Here is a 19,893-nt window from a genome sequence, read left to right on the forward strand (position 1 = left end):
TGTTATTCTTTCCAGAAACATTTGTTTCCCAAAAACCAAGGCAGTAAGTTTCTCAATCCTTTCTGAATTAAGCAGCATTGTGAATCACCAAGAAGGAAAGATAAAAATGGGTATTGGCTTAATAGATTCAAGTCATGAGTGCAAAATCCAAAGACCCCTCCAAAGATAAGATTTAACATGATCTGGGAGGTGGCACAGTGGATAAAGTGTTGGATTTTCAAACATGAGGTCCCGAGTTTGATCCCCAGCAGCACATGTACCAGAAGGATATCTGGTTCTTTCTCTCTTTCTACTATTTTTCTCATTAATAAATAAATATTTAAAAATAAATAAATAAAGGAATAAAATTTAGCCTCCCTCTTTTTCTTTTCAATTCAGCTGGTACAAAATTTCAGAAGCTTAACTGAATGAGGCAAAAAAAAAAAAATCAGTATCAGGACCCCATCAACTGTTTGTTTTCCCAGGACATATATAACTTCAAACACCTTTCCCAGAAAACCTTACAGATAATAGAATTTTTCATGATAATACTACGATGGGCAATGAGGTAGCATAATAATTATACAAAATGGTTTTCATGTCTGATTCTATTACAAAGTGGTATCAGTCAGCCTCATCCAGGACTTACAAGTAAAAGCAAGGATAAATATTACTTTATCCTCTGGATTTGCAGGTGGTGTTGAGTTTTTTGGGTTTTTTTAGAAATTTTTTTTAATATTTATTTTATTTATTTATTCCCTTTTGTTGCCCTTGTTGTTTTATTGTTGTAGTTATAATTGTTGTTGTCGTTGTTGGATAGGACAGAGAGAAATGGAGAGAGGAGGGGAAGACAGAGAGGAGGAGAGAAAGATAGACACCTGCAGATCTGTTTCACCGCCTGCAGGTGGGGAGCCAGGGTTCGAACCGGGATCCTTGTGCTTTGCGCCACCTGCGCTTAACCCGCTGCGCTACAGCCCGACTCCCGGTGGTGTTGAGTTTTATTGGTAGGATTTGATGTTAGGAATATTCTTTTAATTTCACATTTACTTAGTTCTCTAAACTTTGTTCCATTTTTCTCCACTTAAAAGTAAGCAAATAGCAAGTTATGTTTCTTCCTCTTTGAGATGAGGCCACTCAAGACAACTCTATATGCAAGTAACTGAGCTAATACACAGAAAGTCCACACACAGATAAATTTGTTCTCAGTCACTGATAAATAACATGGCTGAGCTCTGAAACGAGGATTAAAACTAGCTAAAGTCCTTTCCTATTGAGCCAAGGGGGGAGCACTCGCACAGGGAGAAGCAGTCAGTACAACAGTAAAAGCACTGAGTTGTGCGCCCTCTGCTGGCCTTTTAAAAGTAAGGACTCAGATCTGTTGAAAGGGACCAAGGACTTAAGTAAGGAGGGATTGGGAAAGCAGTTTGCTACAATGGAGGGAAATGGCACTTTGCTGGTGGGTGAGGTGTGCTGGTTTGGGGGATATTTAAAATAGGCGATAGGGATTTTGTAAAACATTTCCTCAATTAAAAAAAATTTTTTTATAAAAAGGGTACATTTAAGGGCAGGGATAGATAGCATAATGGTTATGCAAAGAGACTCTCATGCCTGTGGCTCCAAAGTCCCCTGCACCACCATAAACCAGAGGTGAGCAGTGCTCTGGTAAAATAAATAAATAAATAAATAAAATTTTAAAAGGGAGTGGGCGGTTAAGGGCACGTGGTGCGAAATGCAAGGACCGGCATAAGGATCCTGGTTCCAGCCCCCTGCTCCCCACCTGCAGGGGAGTCGCTTCACAGGCAGTGAAGCAGGTCTGCAGGTGTCTATCTTTCTTTCCCCCCCTCTCTGTCTTCCCCTCCTCTCTCTATTTCTCTCTATCCTATCCAGCAGTGACGACATCAATAACAATTATAACTACAATAAAACAACAAGGGTGACGAGAATAAATAAAAATTTTTTTAAATGGTACATTTAGGGCGGGGGCGGGGGAGGTAGATAGGTAATGGTTATACAAAGAGACTCTCATGCCTGAGGCTTCGAAGGTCCAAGTATAATCCCCAGCACCACCATAAGCTTCAGCTGAGCAGTGGTCTAGATATATATATATACATACATATATAATAAAATAAATAAAATGGTATTGTTAGATTTGGTGCAGTATGATTTTAAGTTTAGCCACTTTTGAAAAGACATTTTCAGGGGCCAGGCAGTGGCACACCTGCTTAAGCGCACACACTACAGTGCTCAGGGACCTGGGTCCAAGCCCCTGGTCCCCACCTGCAGGGGGAAAGTTTCATGAGTGGTGAAGAAGGGCTGCAGGTATCTCGCTGTCTCTTTCTCTATCTCCCCTCCCCTCTCAATTTCTGTCTTTATCCAATAATAAATAAATATTTTTAAAAGAAACAAAAGACATTTTCAACTATTTCCCAGTCCCTGATTTCATCAGATTGTTGCATTTTTCAGGGGAAAAAAAAAAAGATTAATAATAACAATTCTCTTCATGCTCTCTTAATGAATACTACAATACTGTCTTTTTTTAAAAGGTTTTGTTAGTTTTCCCTACAGCACTACTCAACTCTGGTTTATGGTGATGTCAGAGATTGAGGCTGGAACGTCTGTTGCCTCAGACATTTTTGCATTATGCCTGCTAGTTTTATTCTTAATGGAAGTGGGGTAGGGAGAGACAGACATTATATAGCACCATTCAGCTCTAGAACGTGGTGGTGGTGGTGGGTATAAGATCTAAGCCTCAAGCCTGAAAGCCTGGTGCACATGGCTGTGCTATCTCCCAGCCCTTCCTGTCATCATGCTTTTTAAGATAATTATTTAGGATCCAGAGGGTGACACAGGACGTAGGGTGCTGAACTTGGAAGCATGACATCCTGAGTTCAATCCCCAGTATCCTGTGAGAGATTATCTCTCTCTTCTACGTTGTATTAATAAATAAAATCTTCTTGGGAGTCGGGCGGTAGTGCAGCGGGTTAAGCACACATGGCACGAAGCGCAAGGACGGGCTAAGGATCCCGGTTCCAGCCCCTGGCTCCCCACCTGCAGGGAAGTCGCTTCACGGGTGGTGAAGCAGGTCTGCAGATGTCTATCTTTCTCTCCCCCTCTCTGTCTTCCCCTTCTCTCTCCATTTCTCTTTGTCCTATCCAACAACATCAATAATAACATCAATGACAATTAAAACAAGGGCAACAAAAGGGAAAATATATTTAAAAATTTAAATAAAACAAATAAAAATCTTCTTTAAAATGTATTTTTGGGAGTCGTGCGATAGCACAGCAGGCTAAGCGCACGTGGCACAAAGCGCAAGGACCAGCGTGAGGATCCGGGTTCAAGCCCCCAGTTCCCCACCTGCAGGGGAGTCGCTTCACAGGTGGTGAAGCAGGTCTACAGGTGTCTGTCTTTCTCTCCCCCTCTCTGACTTCTCCTCCTCTCTCCATTTCTCTCTGTCCTATCCAACAACGAACGACATCAACAACAATAATAACCACAACAAGGCTACAACAACAAGGGCAATAAAAGGGAGAAAAAAGAAATGGCCTCCAGGAGCAGTGGATTCATGATGCAGGCACTGAGCCCCAGCAATAACCCTGGAGGCAAAAATAAATAAGCAAATACAATGGAACAGGAACAACATAACAGACCCTTTTGTGGGTCCCTATAGGACCCTGCCCTCAATTTGGATCAACAATGGTGGGGAATGTTCCATTCTCCAAAGGGAGGCTGGACAACATACTCTATCTGAGGAAGATGGGTCCTGAAATTACTGTAGCCTGGAATGTTTTTAGCCATGACCATAGAATGCCACTTCAGACCTACAGGGATGCAGAGGTTACATAGGCTCCTGTGCTGACTATGGGTCCCAGATCAAATTGATGGGGTTTACAGTCAACAATATGTATATATACTTTCCCCATATTTGGGAGCTTCTCTCTGTCCTGATCCAGCTTTCTAGTCCTCTTTCCAACTACGACAACATCTCCCCAGACAGTAACCTGGGTCCACCTACATATTAGATGTCAGGCTCAGGCAAAAACTAGTGAAGTCATGGGCCCCCTTGGAATATACCTAAAATAGACCTACTAACTTTTTCCAAAATGGAGACCCAAAATCTTCATCTGCAATGTTCTTGCCTTTAGGTTCATGATTAGCCAACAATTTGTTTGGCTTTATATGATGCCAACATGACTTTTCTGGTCAGATAACCCCACCAATGTGTCCTGGAGTCCCGCTTTCCCATAGCCCTGCCCCATTAGGGAAAGAGAGAGACAGGCTGGGACTATGGATCGACCTGTCAATGCCCATATTCATCGGGGAAGCAATTACAGAAGCCAGATCTTCCACCTTCTGCACCCCATAATGACCCTGGATCCATACTCCCAGAGGGATAAAGAATAGGGAAGCTATCAAGGGAAGGGAGGAGATCCCCTCTTACCCTATAGTCTTGTCAATATTTCCATTTTATAAATAAAAATTAATATATATGTATATATATGTGTATATATATATATACATATATATACATACATATATATATATATATAAAATGTTAAAATAGAGGCTGGTAAGATAGCTCCCATGGGAGGACACCAGCTTTGCCACGCCAGCAATCTAGGTTCTAGTCCCTGACACATCACATCAGAGTACTATGGTACTTAGGGAAAAGTTCAGGGCTGTGGTGTCTCTCCTTTTCAGTCTTTCTGAAAAAGTGGACCCAGATCTGTGCAGTGCCAGTGATGACAGTAAGTAAATAAACAAAAAATAAATAGCATGAGTGCATGAAATATGTGCTTCAAACTGTTCTGGTCAAAAGCTTGAATCCAGTGGTAGAAATGCAAAGGTTTTTACCTTCTGCATCCTAAAAATAATTTTGACCCATACTCCTAGTGGGGGAGAAGTGACAGGAAGAAGAGGGAAGAGGACTCTGAACTCCAGCTCCATCAGACCTGGAGAGAGAGGAGGAAAAAGGGAGGGACATTTGGATGTAGTAACAGGATTATGTGGGCTTGGAGGGGAAGAGAGGACTGGACCTGGAAGAAAAAGGGGGCAATATGTACAAATGTAGACAGCTGTAAAGGTGACAGTTAACCCACGTCTGCAACCTTAGGAGAACTACAGTGGCTCGCAATAGAGGAATTGTGGACTCAGAACTCTGGTGGTGGGAACAGTGTGACATTATATCCTTGTTGACATGTAATTTTGTAAATCAATATTAAATCACTAGTAAAATAAAATAAAAAAAAAAGGTTAGGGGTCAGGTGGTGGCACAGTGGGTTGGGCGCATGTGGCACAAAGTGCAAGGACCAGCATAAGGATCCCCGGGCTCCCCACCTGCAGGGGAGTCGCTTCACAGGCGGTGGAGCAGGTCTGCAGGTGTCTATCTTTCTCTCCCCCTCTCTGTCTTCCCCTCCTCTCTCCATTTCTCTCTGTCCTATCCAACAACGAACAATATCAACAATGGCAATAATAATAACCACAACGAGGTTACAACAAGGGCAACAAAAGGGAGGAAAAATAGCCTCCAGGAGCGGTGGATTCATGGTGCAGGCACTGAGCCCAGCAATAACCCTGGAGGGAAAAAAAAAAAAAAAAAAAAAAGGAAAGGTTTTTATCTTAGGAGCTTCTATAGATTACATCCCTTGTGGTAAAACTTTTCTCCCACTGTTTTATGTGTGAGTATGCATAGTGCAATATTTATGTATTGTGAGTATACATAAAACAAACAAGCAAAGGTTTCCTAAGTTCCACCTGTGAATGAGATCATCCAGTATTCCCTCTCCTTTTGGCTTACGTCACTGAACATTAGTCCAAGTTCCATTCAAGATAAGACTAATGGTTTAGGATACCCAGTTGTAATCAACAAAAATACCTTTCTTGGTTTTTTTTCCTCCTTTTTGTTGCCCTTGCAAGTTGATTGTTGTTGTCATTATTGTTGTTGGATAGGACAAAGAGAAATGGAAAGAGGAGGGGATGACAGAGAGGGGAGAGAAAGACACCTGCCAACGTGCTTCACCCCTTGTGAAGCGACCCCCTGCTCAAACCAGGATCCTCACGCCGGTCCTTGCGCTTTGCCTCACCTGAGCTTAACCCACTGTGCTAAGGCCTGGCTCCCAACAAAAATACCTTTCAACCAGGTGAAATTCAAAAGCTATAAATTTTATTTGTAGTATTATAGATATAATATTATTAAAATTTATGTTTTAATTCTTTCAATAATTGTACTTCTTAACAATGCAACTTCTAAAAACATGTTTCTAGGGGATCAGGCAGTAGCGCAGTGGGTTAAATGCACATGGCGTGAAGTGCAAGGACCAGCATAAGGATCCTGGTTCTAGCCCCCGGCTGCCCACCTGCAGGGGAGTCACTGCATGGGCAGTGAAGCAGGTCTGCAGGTCTCTGTCTCTCCCCCTCTGTCTTCCCTCCTCTCTCGATTTCTCCCTGTCTTATCCAACAACAACAACAGCAATTATAATAGTAGTAATAATGACAACAAAGGTAACAACAAGGGCAACAAAATGGGGAAAATGGCCTCTAGGAGAAGTGGATTTGTAGTGCAGGCACTGAGCACCACCAATAACCTGGAGGCAAAAAAAAAAATGTTTCTTTTTCTTTTTTTTCCCTACCAGGGTTATCACTGAGGGTTAGTGCCTAGACAACAATTCCTAAAATCATATTTCTTAAGTCATTTTACTTTAGAACTATCTGGAATGTTAAGAAAACACATGTCAATTTATACATATTTTATACATTCCCCTCTGCACATTATTCTACATACGGATCATTATTTGAAAAAGCTTTACATTTATGTTCAAAAATGGGAATTTGTACATCTAATGCAATAATTCCAACAACTGCTAGTTTAAAAAATATAATCTTCTGTGGTATCCCTGGCTTCCTATGTTAATACTAAATCCAGCAATGTTGCAATTGCAATGTTCATAGTTTTTCTAGCAACAAAAGGTTATGTCAGAGCTGGAGAAACAGCTTGATAGTTATACAAAAAAGATTTTCATGCCTAAGGCCCCAAAAGTCCCAGGTTCAATCCCAAGTACCAGCATAAGTCAGAGCTGAGCAGTGCTCTAAAAAAAAAAAACAGAAGTGGTGATTTTAACTGATAATAAGTCACTGGAAAACACTGTACCATGGGGCCTGGCAGTGGCGCACCAGGTTAAATGCACATAGTACGAAGCACAAGGACTAGTGCAAGGATCCTTGCACCTGCGGAGGGGGGGTCCCCTTCACAAGTGGTGTAACAAGTCTGCAGATGTCATCTTTCTCTCCCCCTCTCTATCTTCCCCTCCTCTCTCAATTTCTCTCTGTCCTATCTAATGGGGGGGGGGGGGGGATGGCCACCAAGAGCAGTGGATTTGTAGTTCTGGTACCAAGCCCCAGCGATAACTCTGGAGGGAAAAAAGAAAACATGATACCTTATTAGACATAAAGCTAAAACAGCCTAATGACAAGACCCCTGTACTTGGGTAACTTTTAGAAATGTGTTCTGTCAAGTAGAACCTGAAATGGAATTGGCATATTGCACCCAAGTAAAAGACTCTGGGGTGGGTGGGTGGGGAGAATACAGGTCCATGAAGGATGATAAATGACATAGTGAGGGTTGTATTGTTAAATGGGAAACTGGGGAATGTTATGCATGTACAAACTATTGTATTTACTGTTGAATGTAAAATATTAATTCCCCAATAAAGAAATAAATTAAAAAAAAAATGTGTTCTGTGTGGAGTTGGTGTATTGCACCAAAGTAAAAGACACTGGGGTGGGGGTGGGGGGGAGAGTACAGGTCCAAAAAGGATGATAGAGGACCTAGTGGGGGTTGTATTGTTATGTGGAAAACTGAGAAATGTTATGCATGTACAAACTATTGTATTTATTGTCAAATGTAAAACATTACTCCCCCAATAAAGAAATTTTTCAAAAGAAAAGAAAAAAATGGTGGTGACAGTGTTTTACAGACACCTTTCACGAGTAGATGAAAAATTGTACCTGTGTTAATAATTATACTGTAAATCATTAAACCTCCCCCAATAAAATAAGAAAATAAAATAAAACTGGACAGTAAAAGGTCCTGAGTTTAAATTGCAGTAAGTTTCACTTTTAAAAAATTAATCTCAAAGTATAAATCTCTATTTTTCTATTCACCTTTTCTAAATTGGGCAAAGTTCAGAGGAATATAGGAACCATGCAGCCAAAAGAAGAAAGTATCCTAATGTTTCCTAGCCAGGTAAAGCAAAGGATGTTAAATTAGCACCTGAAACAAAGAGAACATACCTCTGGAAGAAAGCATTCTCTGCAGCAGTCAGAAGACCCTTCAGATATCCACCTTTGAAATGGTTAATTCTGCTGCTACAGGGGAGTTTCTTTGGTTTGAAACAGAACCAGGGTTCTCCAGTGTAGAGATCTGTAAAGTTACACAGAGGCCGATTCCCAGGAAGACATACATTGCACTCAGTAGTTTCAGAAATTCTTCCTGAACGGAAAAGACTTTTGAAATAAACTCTGTCTGGTTTATCTTCCTGTAGATGCTGAAGAACTCTGATGCCTTCACTGGGGTGAACCAGAGATATGGATACTTTAACTTTGCCTGGCCAGAGCAAAGTAAAGAAGACCTTGTAAAACCCATTCTGATAGTCTATCACTCTGCCCACAGCCCCTGCCTGCAAGTGACGGGAGTGGATTCTGGCCTGCAGGTAGTCTCCACCATACTTCTTGGGCTTTCTTTGAAAATCCTGTACGTGAACCAGCACCTCCAACTGGCTTCCAACCTCGAAAGCGGCTGCAGAGTTCAAGATGACAAAATAGCTGGAAGAAGGGTCAGTGCTCTTCATAAAGGGGACTGGGCCCACATCAGGCACCTGCCACTGCAAGGCAGCCAGTAAGGAGTCCTCCTCCATACGCTCGTGCGGGGACAGGATCTGGTGCTCATAGCCACAGTAAGGATTCCGGCTAATTCCTATCATCTGAGAGGAAACAAACTGTCCACTGCTGTCAATGAATGTGGCTGAAACAGTCTCACGGTCCAAGTACTAGAGAGAAAGACAAAAACAACAGAAACCAAAACTACAACAAATCTCTAGTTCACATTAGATTTTAATAAAACTTCTTAGGATCCCAAAAAAGCCAGAGCTCACGAGTTTTATAAGGCTATCTTACTGTAATACAGTGAAAGCAAGAAGAGAAATGAAGACACAGAGGGATCCTCTTATGACATTTACCTCCAGAATCAGGAACCTGATTCTGATAATCAGGAGTTGAACCTGATTCTCATAATCAACATCAAAGAAAACTCCCCTCATGTGATCAGGAAAAGGAAAAAAGAAAATTACACCAGAGCAACTCTGTCATTGTTAACAAGTGAAACTCTTGAGCCAACAAAATCTTTCACCTGGATAACGCATTTGCTTTTTGTCATATGTGTAACTCTGAGTTTTGAGCTCAACCCCCACTGCACTGGAGAAATTTGGTGCTGTGGTATCTATCTATCTATCTATCTATCTATCTGAAAAGATTAGCCCAGAGCAGTGAAGACTCAGCTATGACAAAAGAGAGAAACTCTTTTACCAGAGCCTCCCCCTCCCGTCTCCCATCCTCCCGTATCTCCAAACTCAGTGGCCAGTCACCTAACTCAAGTTGGACGTGCTAAGATCGACCCAGTCTGGAAAAGAGAAATTTCCCACGAGTGGTCATCCCACTTCCGGTTATCTTGTCCATCTCCAAAACTCTCTCCCTTTACACTGTCTGAACTGGAAGATGCTTTGAAGAGGGTTAAACCGGGAACAGCTGCTGGCTATGATAACATCACCCCAGAACTCATTCTTAACCTGGGTCCTGCGGCAAAGAAGTGGCTCGCTTCATTCCTGTCCCACATCTTGGAATCTGAGTCTATGCCCAAAGTTTGGCGTCATGCGAAGATAACAGCGGTTTTGAAACCAAAGAAAGACCCAACACTGGCCGCCAGCTATAGACCAATTTCTCTCCTTTCCGTGTGTTACAAACTCCTTGAGAGGCTGCTTCTGTCACGTATTTCTCATCTTACAGAGAAATTCCTATCACCCGCCCAAGCTGGTTTCCGCCCAGGAAGATCTACCTGCAAACAAGCCCTGGCCCTCTCAACTTACATTGAAAATGGATTCCAGAAGAATTTAAAGACGGGTGCTGTCTTAGTTGATCTCACAGCAGCCTATGACACGGTCTGGCACCGTGGTCTCCTAGTCAAGATCTCAAGATGCCTGCCTCCATGGGTGGCCAACACTATATCGTTTCTTCTCCAAAACAGAAGATTCCGGGTGCATCTGGGTGACAAGTCTAGCAGATGGAGACTTGTCTCAAGTGGCCTCCCCCAGGGCTCTGTTCTGGCTCCTACGCTATTTAATATTTACATCAATGACCTCCCAGAAACTTCTTCAAGGAAGTTCATCTACGCCGATGACATCTGCTGTGCAACTCAGGCATCCAAGTTCAACATCCTCGAGGAAACACTCACGAAAGACATGTCTCTGATATCTGATAACTGTAAAAAATGGTGACTAATTCCTAGCACTGCAAAAACGGTATCATCTGTTTTCCATCTACACCATGCCTCGGCCTCGCGTGAGCTTAATGTGCAGCTTGGCGATACAAGAATCCGGCATGAAGCCCAGCCAGTCTATCTTGGCGTTACTCTCGATCGCACCCTATCATTTCACAAACATCTCATAAAAACTGCAGCAAAGGTGGGCACGAGGAACAACATCATTACAAGACTGGCCAGCTCCTCATGGGGCGCGAGCGCTTCCACACTACGATCATCATCTCTGGCATTAAGCTATTCCACTGCAGAATACTGTGCCCCAGTATGGTTCCGTAGCCCCCATGTCCACTTGGTCAATTCCAAATTATATTCCTCCATGAGGATAATTTCTGGAACCATCCGTTCCACCCCGGTTCCATGGCTGCCAGTTCTTAGCAACATCGCCCCGCCAGATATTCGTCGGGATGAGGCATCATCTAAGTTCATTTCCCACGTCTATGCTCGACCGGACCTGCCAATATACGCGGATATCTTCGCCCACCCTGTCCAACGCTTGACGTCTCATCACCCAATCTGGTCCCCTATGCTTACACTGAACTTCTCTGTTCCAGACTCTTGGAAACAGAGTTGGCAGTCAGCTGAGGTAAAGAACAAACACCTCATCACAGACCCCTGCGAGCGTCAACCCGGCTTTGACCTAGCACGTTATGATTGGGCCCTCCTCAATCGCTATCGAACAGGCCATGGCAGGTGCGCCGCTATGTTCCATCGCTGGGGAGCCAGAGACGACCCGAACTGCCCCTGCGGCTACAGACAGACTATGACCCACATAGTCAACGACTGCCACCTCTCCAGATTCAAAGGAGGTCTCGAAACTTTACATCAGGCTCAACCTGACGCTGTTGACTGGCTACGGAAGAAGGGCAAACTCTAGAAGAAGAACCAGAGCCTCATCTATTAAGAGTTTTACCAGAGCCTAATTAACTGACAGTAAGGGATATACCCAACTCCAGCCCATTCTAGACATCCTGTCCAATTTAAGGGGTGGAGGAGAGGATTAAGAGTTTCTTGGGGGGCTGGGATAGATAGCATAATGGTTATCTGAAGTCCCTGGTTCAACCCCCTGCACCACCATAAGCAAGAGCTGAGCAGTGCTCTGTTAAAAAAAAAAAAAGAAAAAAAATACTAAAGTTCATAACCCAGAAGCACAAGATTACTAAAGGACTGAGATTTAGTAATAGTATTATAAAACAGTGCTATAGGTATCTCTTCCTTCCGCCCCTCCCTCCCCCCCCACATCAAAAGGAAAAAAATAGAAAAAAAAAATAACTAGCTGGTAGGAACAGTGGCATTACGCAGACACAGAACCCCAAAGATAACCTTGGTGTGGAAAAAAAATATTTCTTAATAGAAATCAGTGAAGGGGGGGCAGAAAGTAGTACACTTGGTAGTGCAGATATGCTGCTGTGTATAAGGATCCAGGTTCAAATCTCTGGTGGCCACCTACAGTGAGAAGCTTCACAAATGGTGAAGCTTCGCAAATGATAAGGCAGTGTAGCAGATGCCTCTCTCTTCTTCTCTCCATCTCTATCTCCCCTTCCCTCTCAATTTCTCTGTCTCTATACAATGAATAAATAAATAAATAAATATTCAGAGAATGGCAGGGGAGGAAGTTCAGCAGGTCAAGGTTTGGCTTTGCATGCATGAAGTCATGAGTTTGATTTTGAGTATAGCACATGCCACAGTGCTACTCTGATCAGTTGGTCTGTCTGTCTGTCTGTCTATCTACCTATCTACTTTCATATCTCATAAGTAAGTTTAATTAAAATAAACACCAATAAATCCCTTCTCTCCATTTCTCTCTATCCAAATAAATAATTAAGTACATTAAAAAAGGATGGGATAAAGAAAAAAAACAAATAATGGAGACAATGACTGAAAAAGAAAATTAAATGTTTGAACTTTTTTCTTATGATGAGACTATATGCCTCTTAGTAAAAGGATTTTAATCAAGCAAAGCCCTTACTTTTGGTCATATAAAATGTCAAAAGTAAAAAGAAAATACTGAAGTCTCCTAGAAAAAATGTTAACAATAAAAAAAATTAGTTTTTTTAATCTTTACTTATTTGATAGAGACAGTCAGAAATCGAGAGGGAAGGGGGTGATGAAGAGAGACAGAGAGAAACCTGCAGCACTGCTTGACCAGTCACAAAGCTTTCCCCCTACAGGTAGGGACTGGGGGCTTGAACCTAGGTCTTTGCACAATGTCACGTGGGCACTCAACCAGGTGCACCACCACCCAACCCCCAATAAAAAAAACTTTATGTTTTTTCCCTTTTGTTGCCCTTGTTGTTTTTTTTATTGTTGATGTAGTTATTATTGTTGTTGTTACTGATGTCATCATTGTTAGATAGGACAGAGTAATGAAGAGATGAGGGGAAAACAGGGAGAGAAAGACAGATACCTGCAAACCTGCTTCACCGCGACTCACATGTGAAGTGACTCCCCCGCAGGTGGGGAGCTGGGGGCTCGAACTGGGATCCTTACGCCAGTTCTTGCGCTTCGTGCCACCTGCGCTTAACCCGCTGCACTACCGCCTGACTCCCATAAAAAATATTTTAACAAAAATTTTGAAATTAGATTGCCACTAGACTAGTCTTTTCTAACACTGGACACAAGAAAATTATGGGACATGGTTGTCAAGGTTCTGCAGAAAAAGATTTCTGAATAGAAGACTCTAGACCCAAATACAAATCATGCCTTAGGATAAATTAAAGATCATTTCAGACATGTAAGCTTACTTCCCTTAAGCTTACTTAACTTACTTCATACGTTCTTACAGAAAAAAAAAAATTAAAGATTTGATTCAACAAATTGCAATAAAAGAATACAAGAGGGGGGTCGGGCGGTGGCGCAGTGGGTTAAGCGCATGTGGCGCAAAGCGCAAGGACCGGTATAAGGATCCCGGTTCGAGCCCCAGGCTCCCCACCTGCAGGGGAGTCGCTTCACAGGTGGTGAAGCAGATCTGCAGGTGTCTATCTTTCTCTCCCCCTCTCTGTCTTCCCCTCCTCTCTCCATTTCTCTCTGTCCTACCCAACAATGAACAACATCAACAATGGCAATAATAATAACCATGAGGCTACAACAAGGGCAACAAAAGGGGGGGGGGGAATGGCCTCCAGGAGTGGTGGATTCATGGTGCAGGCACCGAGCCCGGCAATAACCCTGGAGGGAAAAAAAAAAATACAAGAGGGCAGGGGTAGAGAGCATAGTGGTCAAGCAAAGAGACTCTTATGTCTGAGGCTCCAAAGTCCCAGGTTCAATCCCATAAACCAGAGCTGAGCAGTGCTCTGGTAAAAAAGAAAAAAGAAAAGAAAAGGAAAGAAAAAAGGAAAGAAGAGGGAAGAAAGGAAAAGGAGAAAGAAGAAAACTTGTGAGTTAATATTAAAATCAATCCATACCCCCAATAAAGAAATTTAAAAAATAAAATAAATCCATGAAGACAATGAATAAAAAACTTAAGAGTAACTGCTGGAAAGCAGGAAGAGACAGCAGGCAGTGTACATTAAGTAGGCAAGACAGCTCTGCTTTGCCACCCACACAGCCCAAGTTAAACCTGTCCCCATACATAGCAGCTTCGGTGTTGCGGTATCTCTCCCTCTCTCCCTCTATGTCTCTGTCAGTACCTTTCTACCTGAAAAAGTCAGCCAGGAGCAATGAAACCCCAGTGGTACCCAAAAACATGAAAAGGAAAAAGAGGACTCTGAAAGAAAAAATAAACTTCAAGACAAAAATGTATCCAACTCAACAATTTATATAAAAGAAGATCCTAATAACACAGTACATAAGGCAGTATTTTTTTCTCTCATCAGAAAAATAAAGGCAATTAGCATTTTTTTTGGGGGGGGAGTTCAAGAAAGGCATGGTTAAAATAGGAAACAAGTTGAAATGTAACATGAAGTAAGCAAATAATATTTTTAAAAATCCATTTGACCTTGATACTTAGAACATTCTCCATCAAGAGATATATTTTTGTATCAAAGGATCATGTTCGATATTGAAGTTTACAAAGTTCTAGTAATTTAATATTGTATTTTTAATCCTAATAATGTAAATACTGTTATTTTAAGTGTAAACAATGCACATTAACTTTAACTATAGATAAAACAATACATCTAAAGATTATAAAACTTGAGGCATGGGGAGTCGGGCTGTAGCGCAGCGGGTTAAGCGCAGGTGGCGCAAAGCACAAGGACCGGCATAAGGATCCCGGTTCGAACCCGGCTCCCCACCTGCAGGGGAGTCGCTTCACAGGCGGTGAAGCAGGTCTGCAGGTGTCTATCTTTCTCTCCTCCTCTCTGTCTTCCCCTCCTCTCTCCATTTCTCTCTGTCCTATCCAACAACAGCAACATCAATAACAACAATAACTACAACAATAAAACAACAAGGGCAACAAAAGGGAATAAATAAAATAAATATTTAAAAAATAAATAAATAAATAAAATAAAACTTGAGGCATGGGTAGATAGCAAAATGGTTATGCAAACAGACTTTCATGCCTGAGGCTCCAAAGTCCCAAGTTCAATCCCCTGCACTACTACAAGCCAGAGCTGAGTAGTGCTCTGGTAAATAATAATAATAATAAAGATTATAAAACTTGTGATCTGGGAGATAGTGCAGTGGATAAAGCACTGGACTCTCAGACATGAGGCCGCAAGTTCAATTCCTGGCAGTACATGTACCAGAGTGATGTCTGGTTCTTTCTCTTTCTCCTCCTACCTGTTTCTTTTTTTTTTTTTCCCCTTTTGTTGCCCTTGTTGTTTATCGTCATTGTTGTTGTTATTATAGCTGTCATTGTTGTTGGATAGGACAGAGAGAAAGAGAGAGGAGGGGAAGACAGGGGAGAGAAAGACAAACACCTGCAGAAATGCTTCACCACCTATGAAGCAACTCCCTTGATGCCAGGAGCCTGATGCCAGGTCTGTGCACTTTCCGCATGTGCACTTAACCCACTGTGCCACCACCCGGCTCCCTCCTATCTTTCTAATTAATAAATAAATAAAATATTTTTTAAACTAAAATAAAGATTACAAAACTTGATGAAGTAACAGTAATCTTACTGGAAGCCAAATCAAATGTAAAATAATGTAAGAGTTCTTTTCTTCGCTAAGTTCCACTTAGAGAAACTCATTGTCTAATATGGTTAGGAAGGGAAGGTCTAAACACCTTAATGTTATTAAGATAATGACAGAAATAACTAACTTTACAAATTCCAGAAAAACAGAAAGCATGAGTCAGTAGATAATCTTGTTTTTCATTATATTAATGAAATATACTACCATCTCCTGCAGTAATTTGAATGTTGTATTAGAAAATTGATGTGGGCTTGGGAGACGGCATGATAGTTATGTGTAATGTCACACCCGAAGCACCAGTGGCCCCAAGTTCAATCCCTAATACCAAAAAAAGCATATGCCAGAATTGAGTAGTGCTTGGATGAGTGGGTGGACGGACAGACAGGTGGACAGATGGACAGCAGATATAAACAACCTGGAAGGTGGCACAGTGACACAGCTCTTGACTTGTAAGCATGAATCTTGAGTTCAATTCCCGCCGATGCATGTACCAGAGTGCTGCTCTGGCCTGCTTCTCTCATGAAAATAAAAATAAATCTTAAAAAATCATAGTCAGCAGTGACAGTCAACATGTATTGAGCATTTGTGTGCTGGATACTCTTTTAAAGACTACGTAAATCTTTTCTATAGATTTACTCATTTGGCAACAAGGGCAAGGAAATAAATATCAAAAAAAAAAAAAGATTTACTTATTTGGGAGAGATCAAGAGAGATAACCAGAGCTTCACTGGGATGTGTGATGCCAAGATTAAACTCGCAAACTTACTTGCAAGACTGCTACCTGCTATGCCACATGATTCTTCTAATAACAGCATTCAAATTTCTTCGTAAGTCATATATCTTTATGTCTTTGTTTTTACAATGTATTTGTTTTATTTTTATTATTATTTTATAAAAAGGAAACACTGACAAAACCATAGGATAAGAGGGGTACAACTCCACACAATTCCCACCACCAGAATTCTGTATCCCATCCCCTCCCTTGATAGCTTTCCTATTCTTTATCCCTCTGGGAGTATGAACCCAGGGTCATTGTGCAGAAGGATGCAGAAGGTGGAAGGTCTGGCTTCTGGAATTGCTTCCCCAATGAACATGGGTGTTGACAGGCTGATCCATACTCCCAGCCTGCCTCTCTCTTTCCCTAGTGGGGCAGGTTTCTGGGGAGGTGGGGCTCCAGGACACATTGGTGGGGTTGTCTGTCCAGGGAAGTCTGGTTGGCATCATGATACCATCTGGAACCTGGTGGCTGAAAAGAGAGTTAACATAAAGCCAAACAAATTGTTGATTCATCATGAACCTAAAGGCTGGAGTAGTGCAGATGAAGAGTTGGGGGATTCTTCATTTTGTAGATAGCTAGTAGGCATATTTTAGTTATGTTCCAAAGTGCCTGTGACTATTTTATTTGATAGGACAGAGAGAAGCTGAGAGAGGAAGAGGAGATAAGAGATGGAGAGAGACGGCTATAGCACTGCTTCACCACTCCTATGTGAGCTTTCCTCCTGCAGGTAGGGGCGGAGGGCTTGAACCCGGGTCCTTATGCAAGGTACCTGTATATTGAACTGGGTACTCTTATCACCTGGTCCCCAAGTTCTATATTTTTAAGATTTTTTTTTTTGCAATGAAAGAAATCAGAGTGCCTCTACTACTATATGCTATCCAGGTCTTCACATATGCAACTGAATGTGGTCTATCTACGGGACCAACCCTTCAGCCCCAACTCAATAAGTTCTAGTGTGATGGCCATTTTATAGACAAGGAAACTGAGGCAAAGAGTGGCTTGTTTGCCCAAAGTCACATAGATTAGAAACAGTAGAACTAGGTTTAGATGCCAAGCTTCTGTCTTCACATCTGTGTTCTTCCACACCCAGACTACAGTGCTTCACGTGGAGGGGTCAGGAGGTATAATGTAAATATACAAATCAAATCATGTGTAATTAATTCTAGTTATGCAATTAATTAAATGCAGTAGAAAAACAACACATTTAGGAAGTCGGGTGGTAGCGCAGCGGGTTAAGTGCACATGGCGCAAAGCCCAAGGACCCGCGTAAGGATCCAGGTTCAAGCCCCTGGCTCCCCACCTGCAGGGAAGTCGCTTCACAGGCAGTGAAGCAGGTCTGCAGGTGTCTTTCTTTCCTCCTCTCTGTCTTCCCCTCCTCTCTCCATTTTTCTCTGTCCTATCCAACAACAATGACATCAATAACAACAACTACTACAACAATAAAAAAAAAAGGCAACAAAAGGGAATAAATTTTTTTTTAATTTTTTTAAGTTTAAAAAAAAGAAAGAAAGGAAATTAAATAATGCAGACTGGCAAGTTTCAGGGTCTTTCCCACTCCTAAGTTACTTACTGTCATCACAGTTATAGGTTGAACAGCTGAAAGTCATGAATAGTATCCTCGTCCAAGACAATTTGTCCCTTCTGGGAAAAAAAGGGAAAATTCTGGGCAGGGTAGACAGCATAATGATTATGCAAATAGACTCTCATGCCTGAGGCTCCTAAATCCCAGGTTCAAAGGTTCAATCCCCTGCACCACCATAAGCCAGAACTGAGCAGTGCTCTGGTGTTTCTGTGTCTCTCTTTCTCTCTCTTCATTTCTCAAAAAATATAATAAATAAAATATTTAAAAGGAAAGAAAGGGAAAATGCTTTACTACAGAACACCAAAAAAATGTATTTAATATTTTCAACGTTAGAACTGACTTGACTCGTGGTCCAGGAGGTGGCGCAGTGGATAAAGCATCAGACTCTGAAGCATGAGGTCCTGAGTTCAATCCCTGGCAGCACATGTACCAGAGTAATGTCTGGTTCTTTCTCTTTCTCTCTCCTTCTCTCTTCATGAATAAATAAATAAAATCTTTAAAAAAAAAAAAAAAAAAGAACTGACTTGACTCGTTTATAATTACTATCTTCTTTCTCCATTACTGTTCAGTTTTTGTGCTGACAATTAGCTCTTAGATGGCACTCAGTTCAGAAATCTCCAATATCTAAAGTAAGACCACTTCCTGGCCCACAATAATATTATTGATGGGAGACTATGGCCTTCCTTCCCTCCCGCATCTCTCTCTCACCCTTTCCTGCCTTCTTACACAGGCACTCTTTTCTCTTTTATTTTTTTAAAGAATTTATTTATTTATTCCTGAGAGAGATAGGAGAGAAAGAACCAGACATCACTCTGGTACATGTGCTGCCAGGGATCGAACTTGGGACCTCATGGTTAAGAATCCAATGCTTTATCCACTGCGCCACCTCCCCGACCACTCTTTTTTTCTTTTAAAGATGGATTTTTTTTTTTTATGAGAAAGAAAGATAGCCAGAGCATCACTAGGGGTTATGCATTGTCAAAGAATTAACTCAGAGCCTCATGCCTAAAAATACAATACCTTCCATCTGCATATCAGATGGCAGGCTCAAGAGAAAGAAAAAAAAACTAGTATAGTCATAGGCTCTTTGGACTATAATTATAATAGGCCTACTAACTATATACAAAATGGAGACCCCTCAACTCTTCATCTGAACTATTCCAGCCTTTAGGTTCATGATTAATCAACAATTTGTTTGGCTTTATATGTTAACTCTCTTTTCAGCCACCAGGTTCCAGATACTAACATGATGCCAACCTAGTGTTCCTGGGCAGACAACCCCACCAATGTGTCCTGGAGCTCTGCTTCCCCAGAGCCCTGCTCCACTAGGGAAAGAGAGAAGCAGGCTGGGAGTATGGATCGGCCCGTCAATACCCATGTTCATCGGGGAAGCAATTCCAGAAGCCAGGCCTTCCACCTTCTGCATCCCATAATGACCCTGGGTCCATACTCCCAGAGGGATAAAGAGTAGGAAAGCTATCAGGGGAGGGGATGGGATATGGAGCTCTGGTGGTGGGAACTATGTAGAGTTGTACCCCTTTTATCCTATGGTTTTTGTCAGTTTCCTTTTCATAAATTAATTTTTTTTAAAAAAAGTACAATACTTTGGTGGTCTGGGAGGTGGCACAGTAGATAAAGCACTCAAACATGAAGTCCTGAGTTCAATTCCCAGCAGCACATGTACCAGATATCTGGTTCTTTCTCTCTCTCCTCCTATATTTCTCATTAATAAATACAATCATTAAAAAAAAAAAAAAAAAGGAATGCTATTTTCGCCGGGCTATGTTGTTTTCGCTGGGCTGGCTTCACAGGCGGGTAACAGACGACCAGGGACTCATGGTTGAGCTGTAGGCAGTATCTCTTTATTCATGCAGGACGCAGCACAATCTAA

At 41.8% G+C, this 19,893-nt stretch overlaps 1 protein-coding gene across 2 annotated transcripts in view; it reads right to left on the reverse strand.

Moving 5' to 3' along the window:
* The window catches only part of NXPE3 (neurexophilin and PC-esterase domain family member 3), a 54,409-nt gene that overhangs the window by 26,152 nt on the left and 8,364 nt on the right, over positions 1–19,893 (reverse strand). For both annotated transcript variants that reach the window (XM_060198436.1, XM_007532617.3), the window contains exon 3: positions 8,269–9,023. In XM_060198436.1, coding sequence (XP_060054419.1) covers positions 8,269–9,023 — 755 coding nt within the window. The remainder of the gene's footprint in view (positions 1–8,268; positions 9,024–19,893) is intronic.

This window comes from Erinaceus europaeus, chromosome 9 (genome assembly GCF_950295315.1).
Source record: "Erinaceus europaeus chromosome 9, mEriEur2.1, whole genome shotgun sequence".
NCBI lineage: Eukaryota > Metazoa > Chordata > Mammalia > Eulipotyphla > Erinaceidae > Erinaceus > Erinaceus europaeus.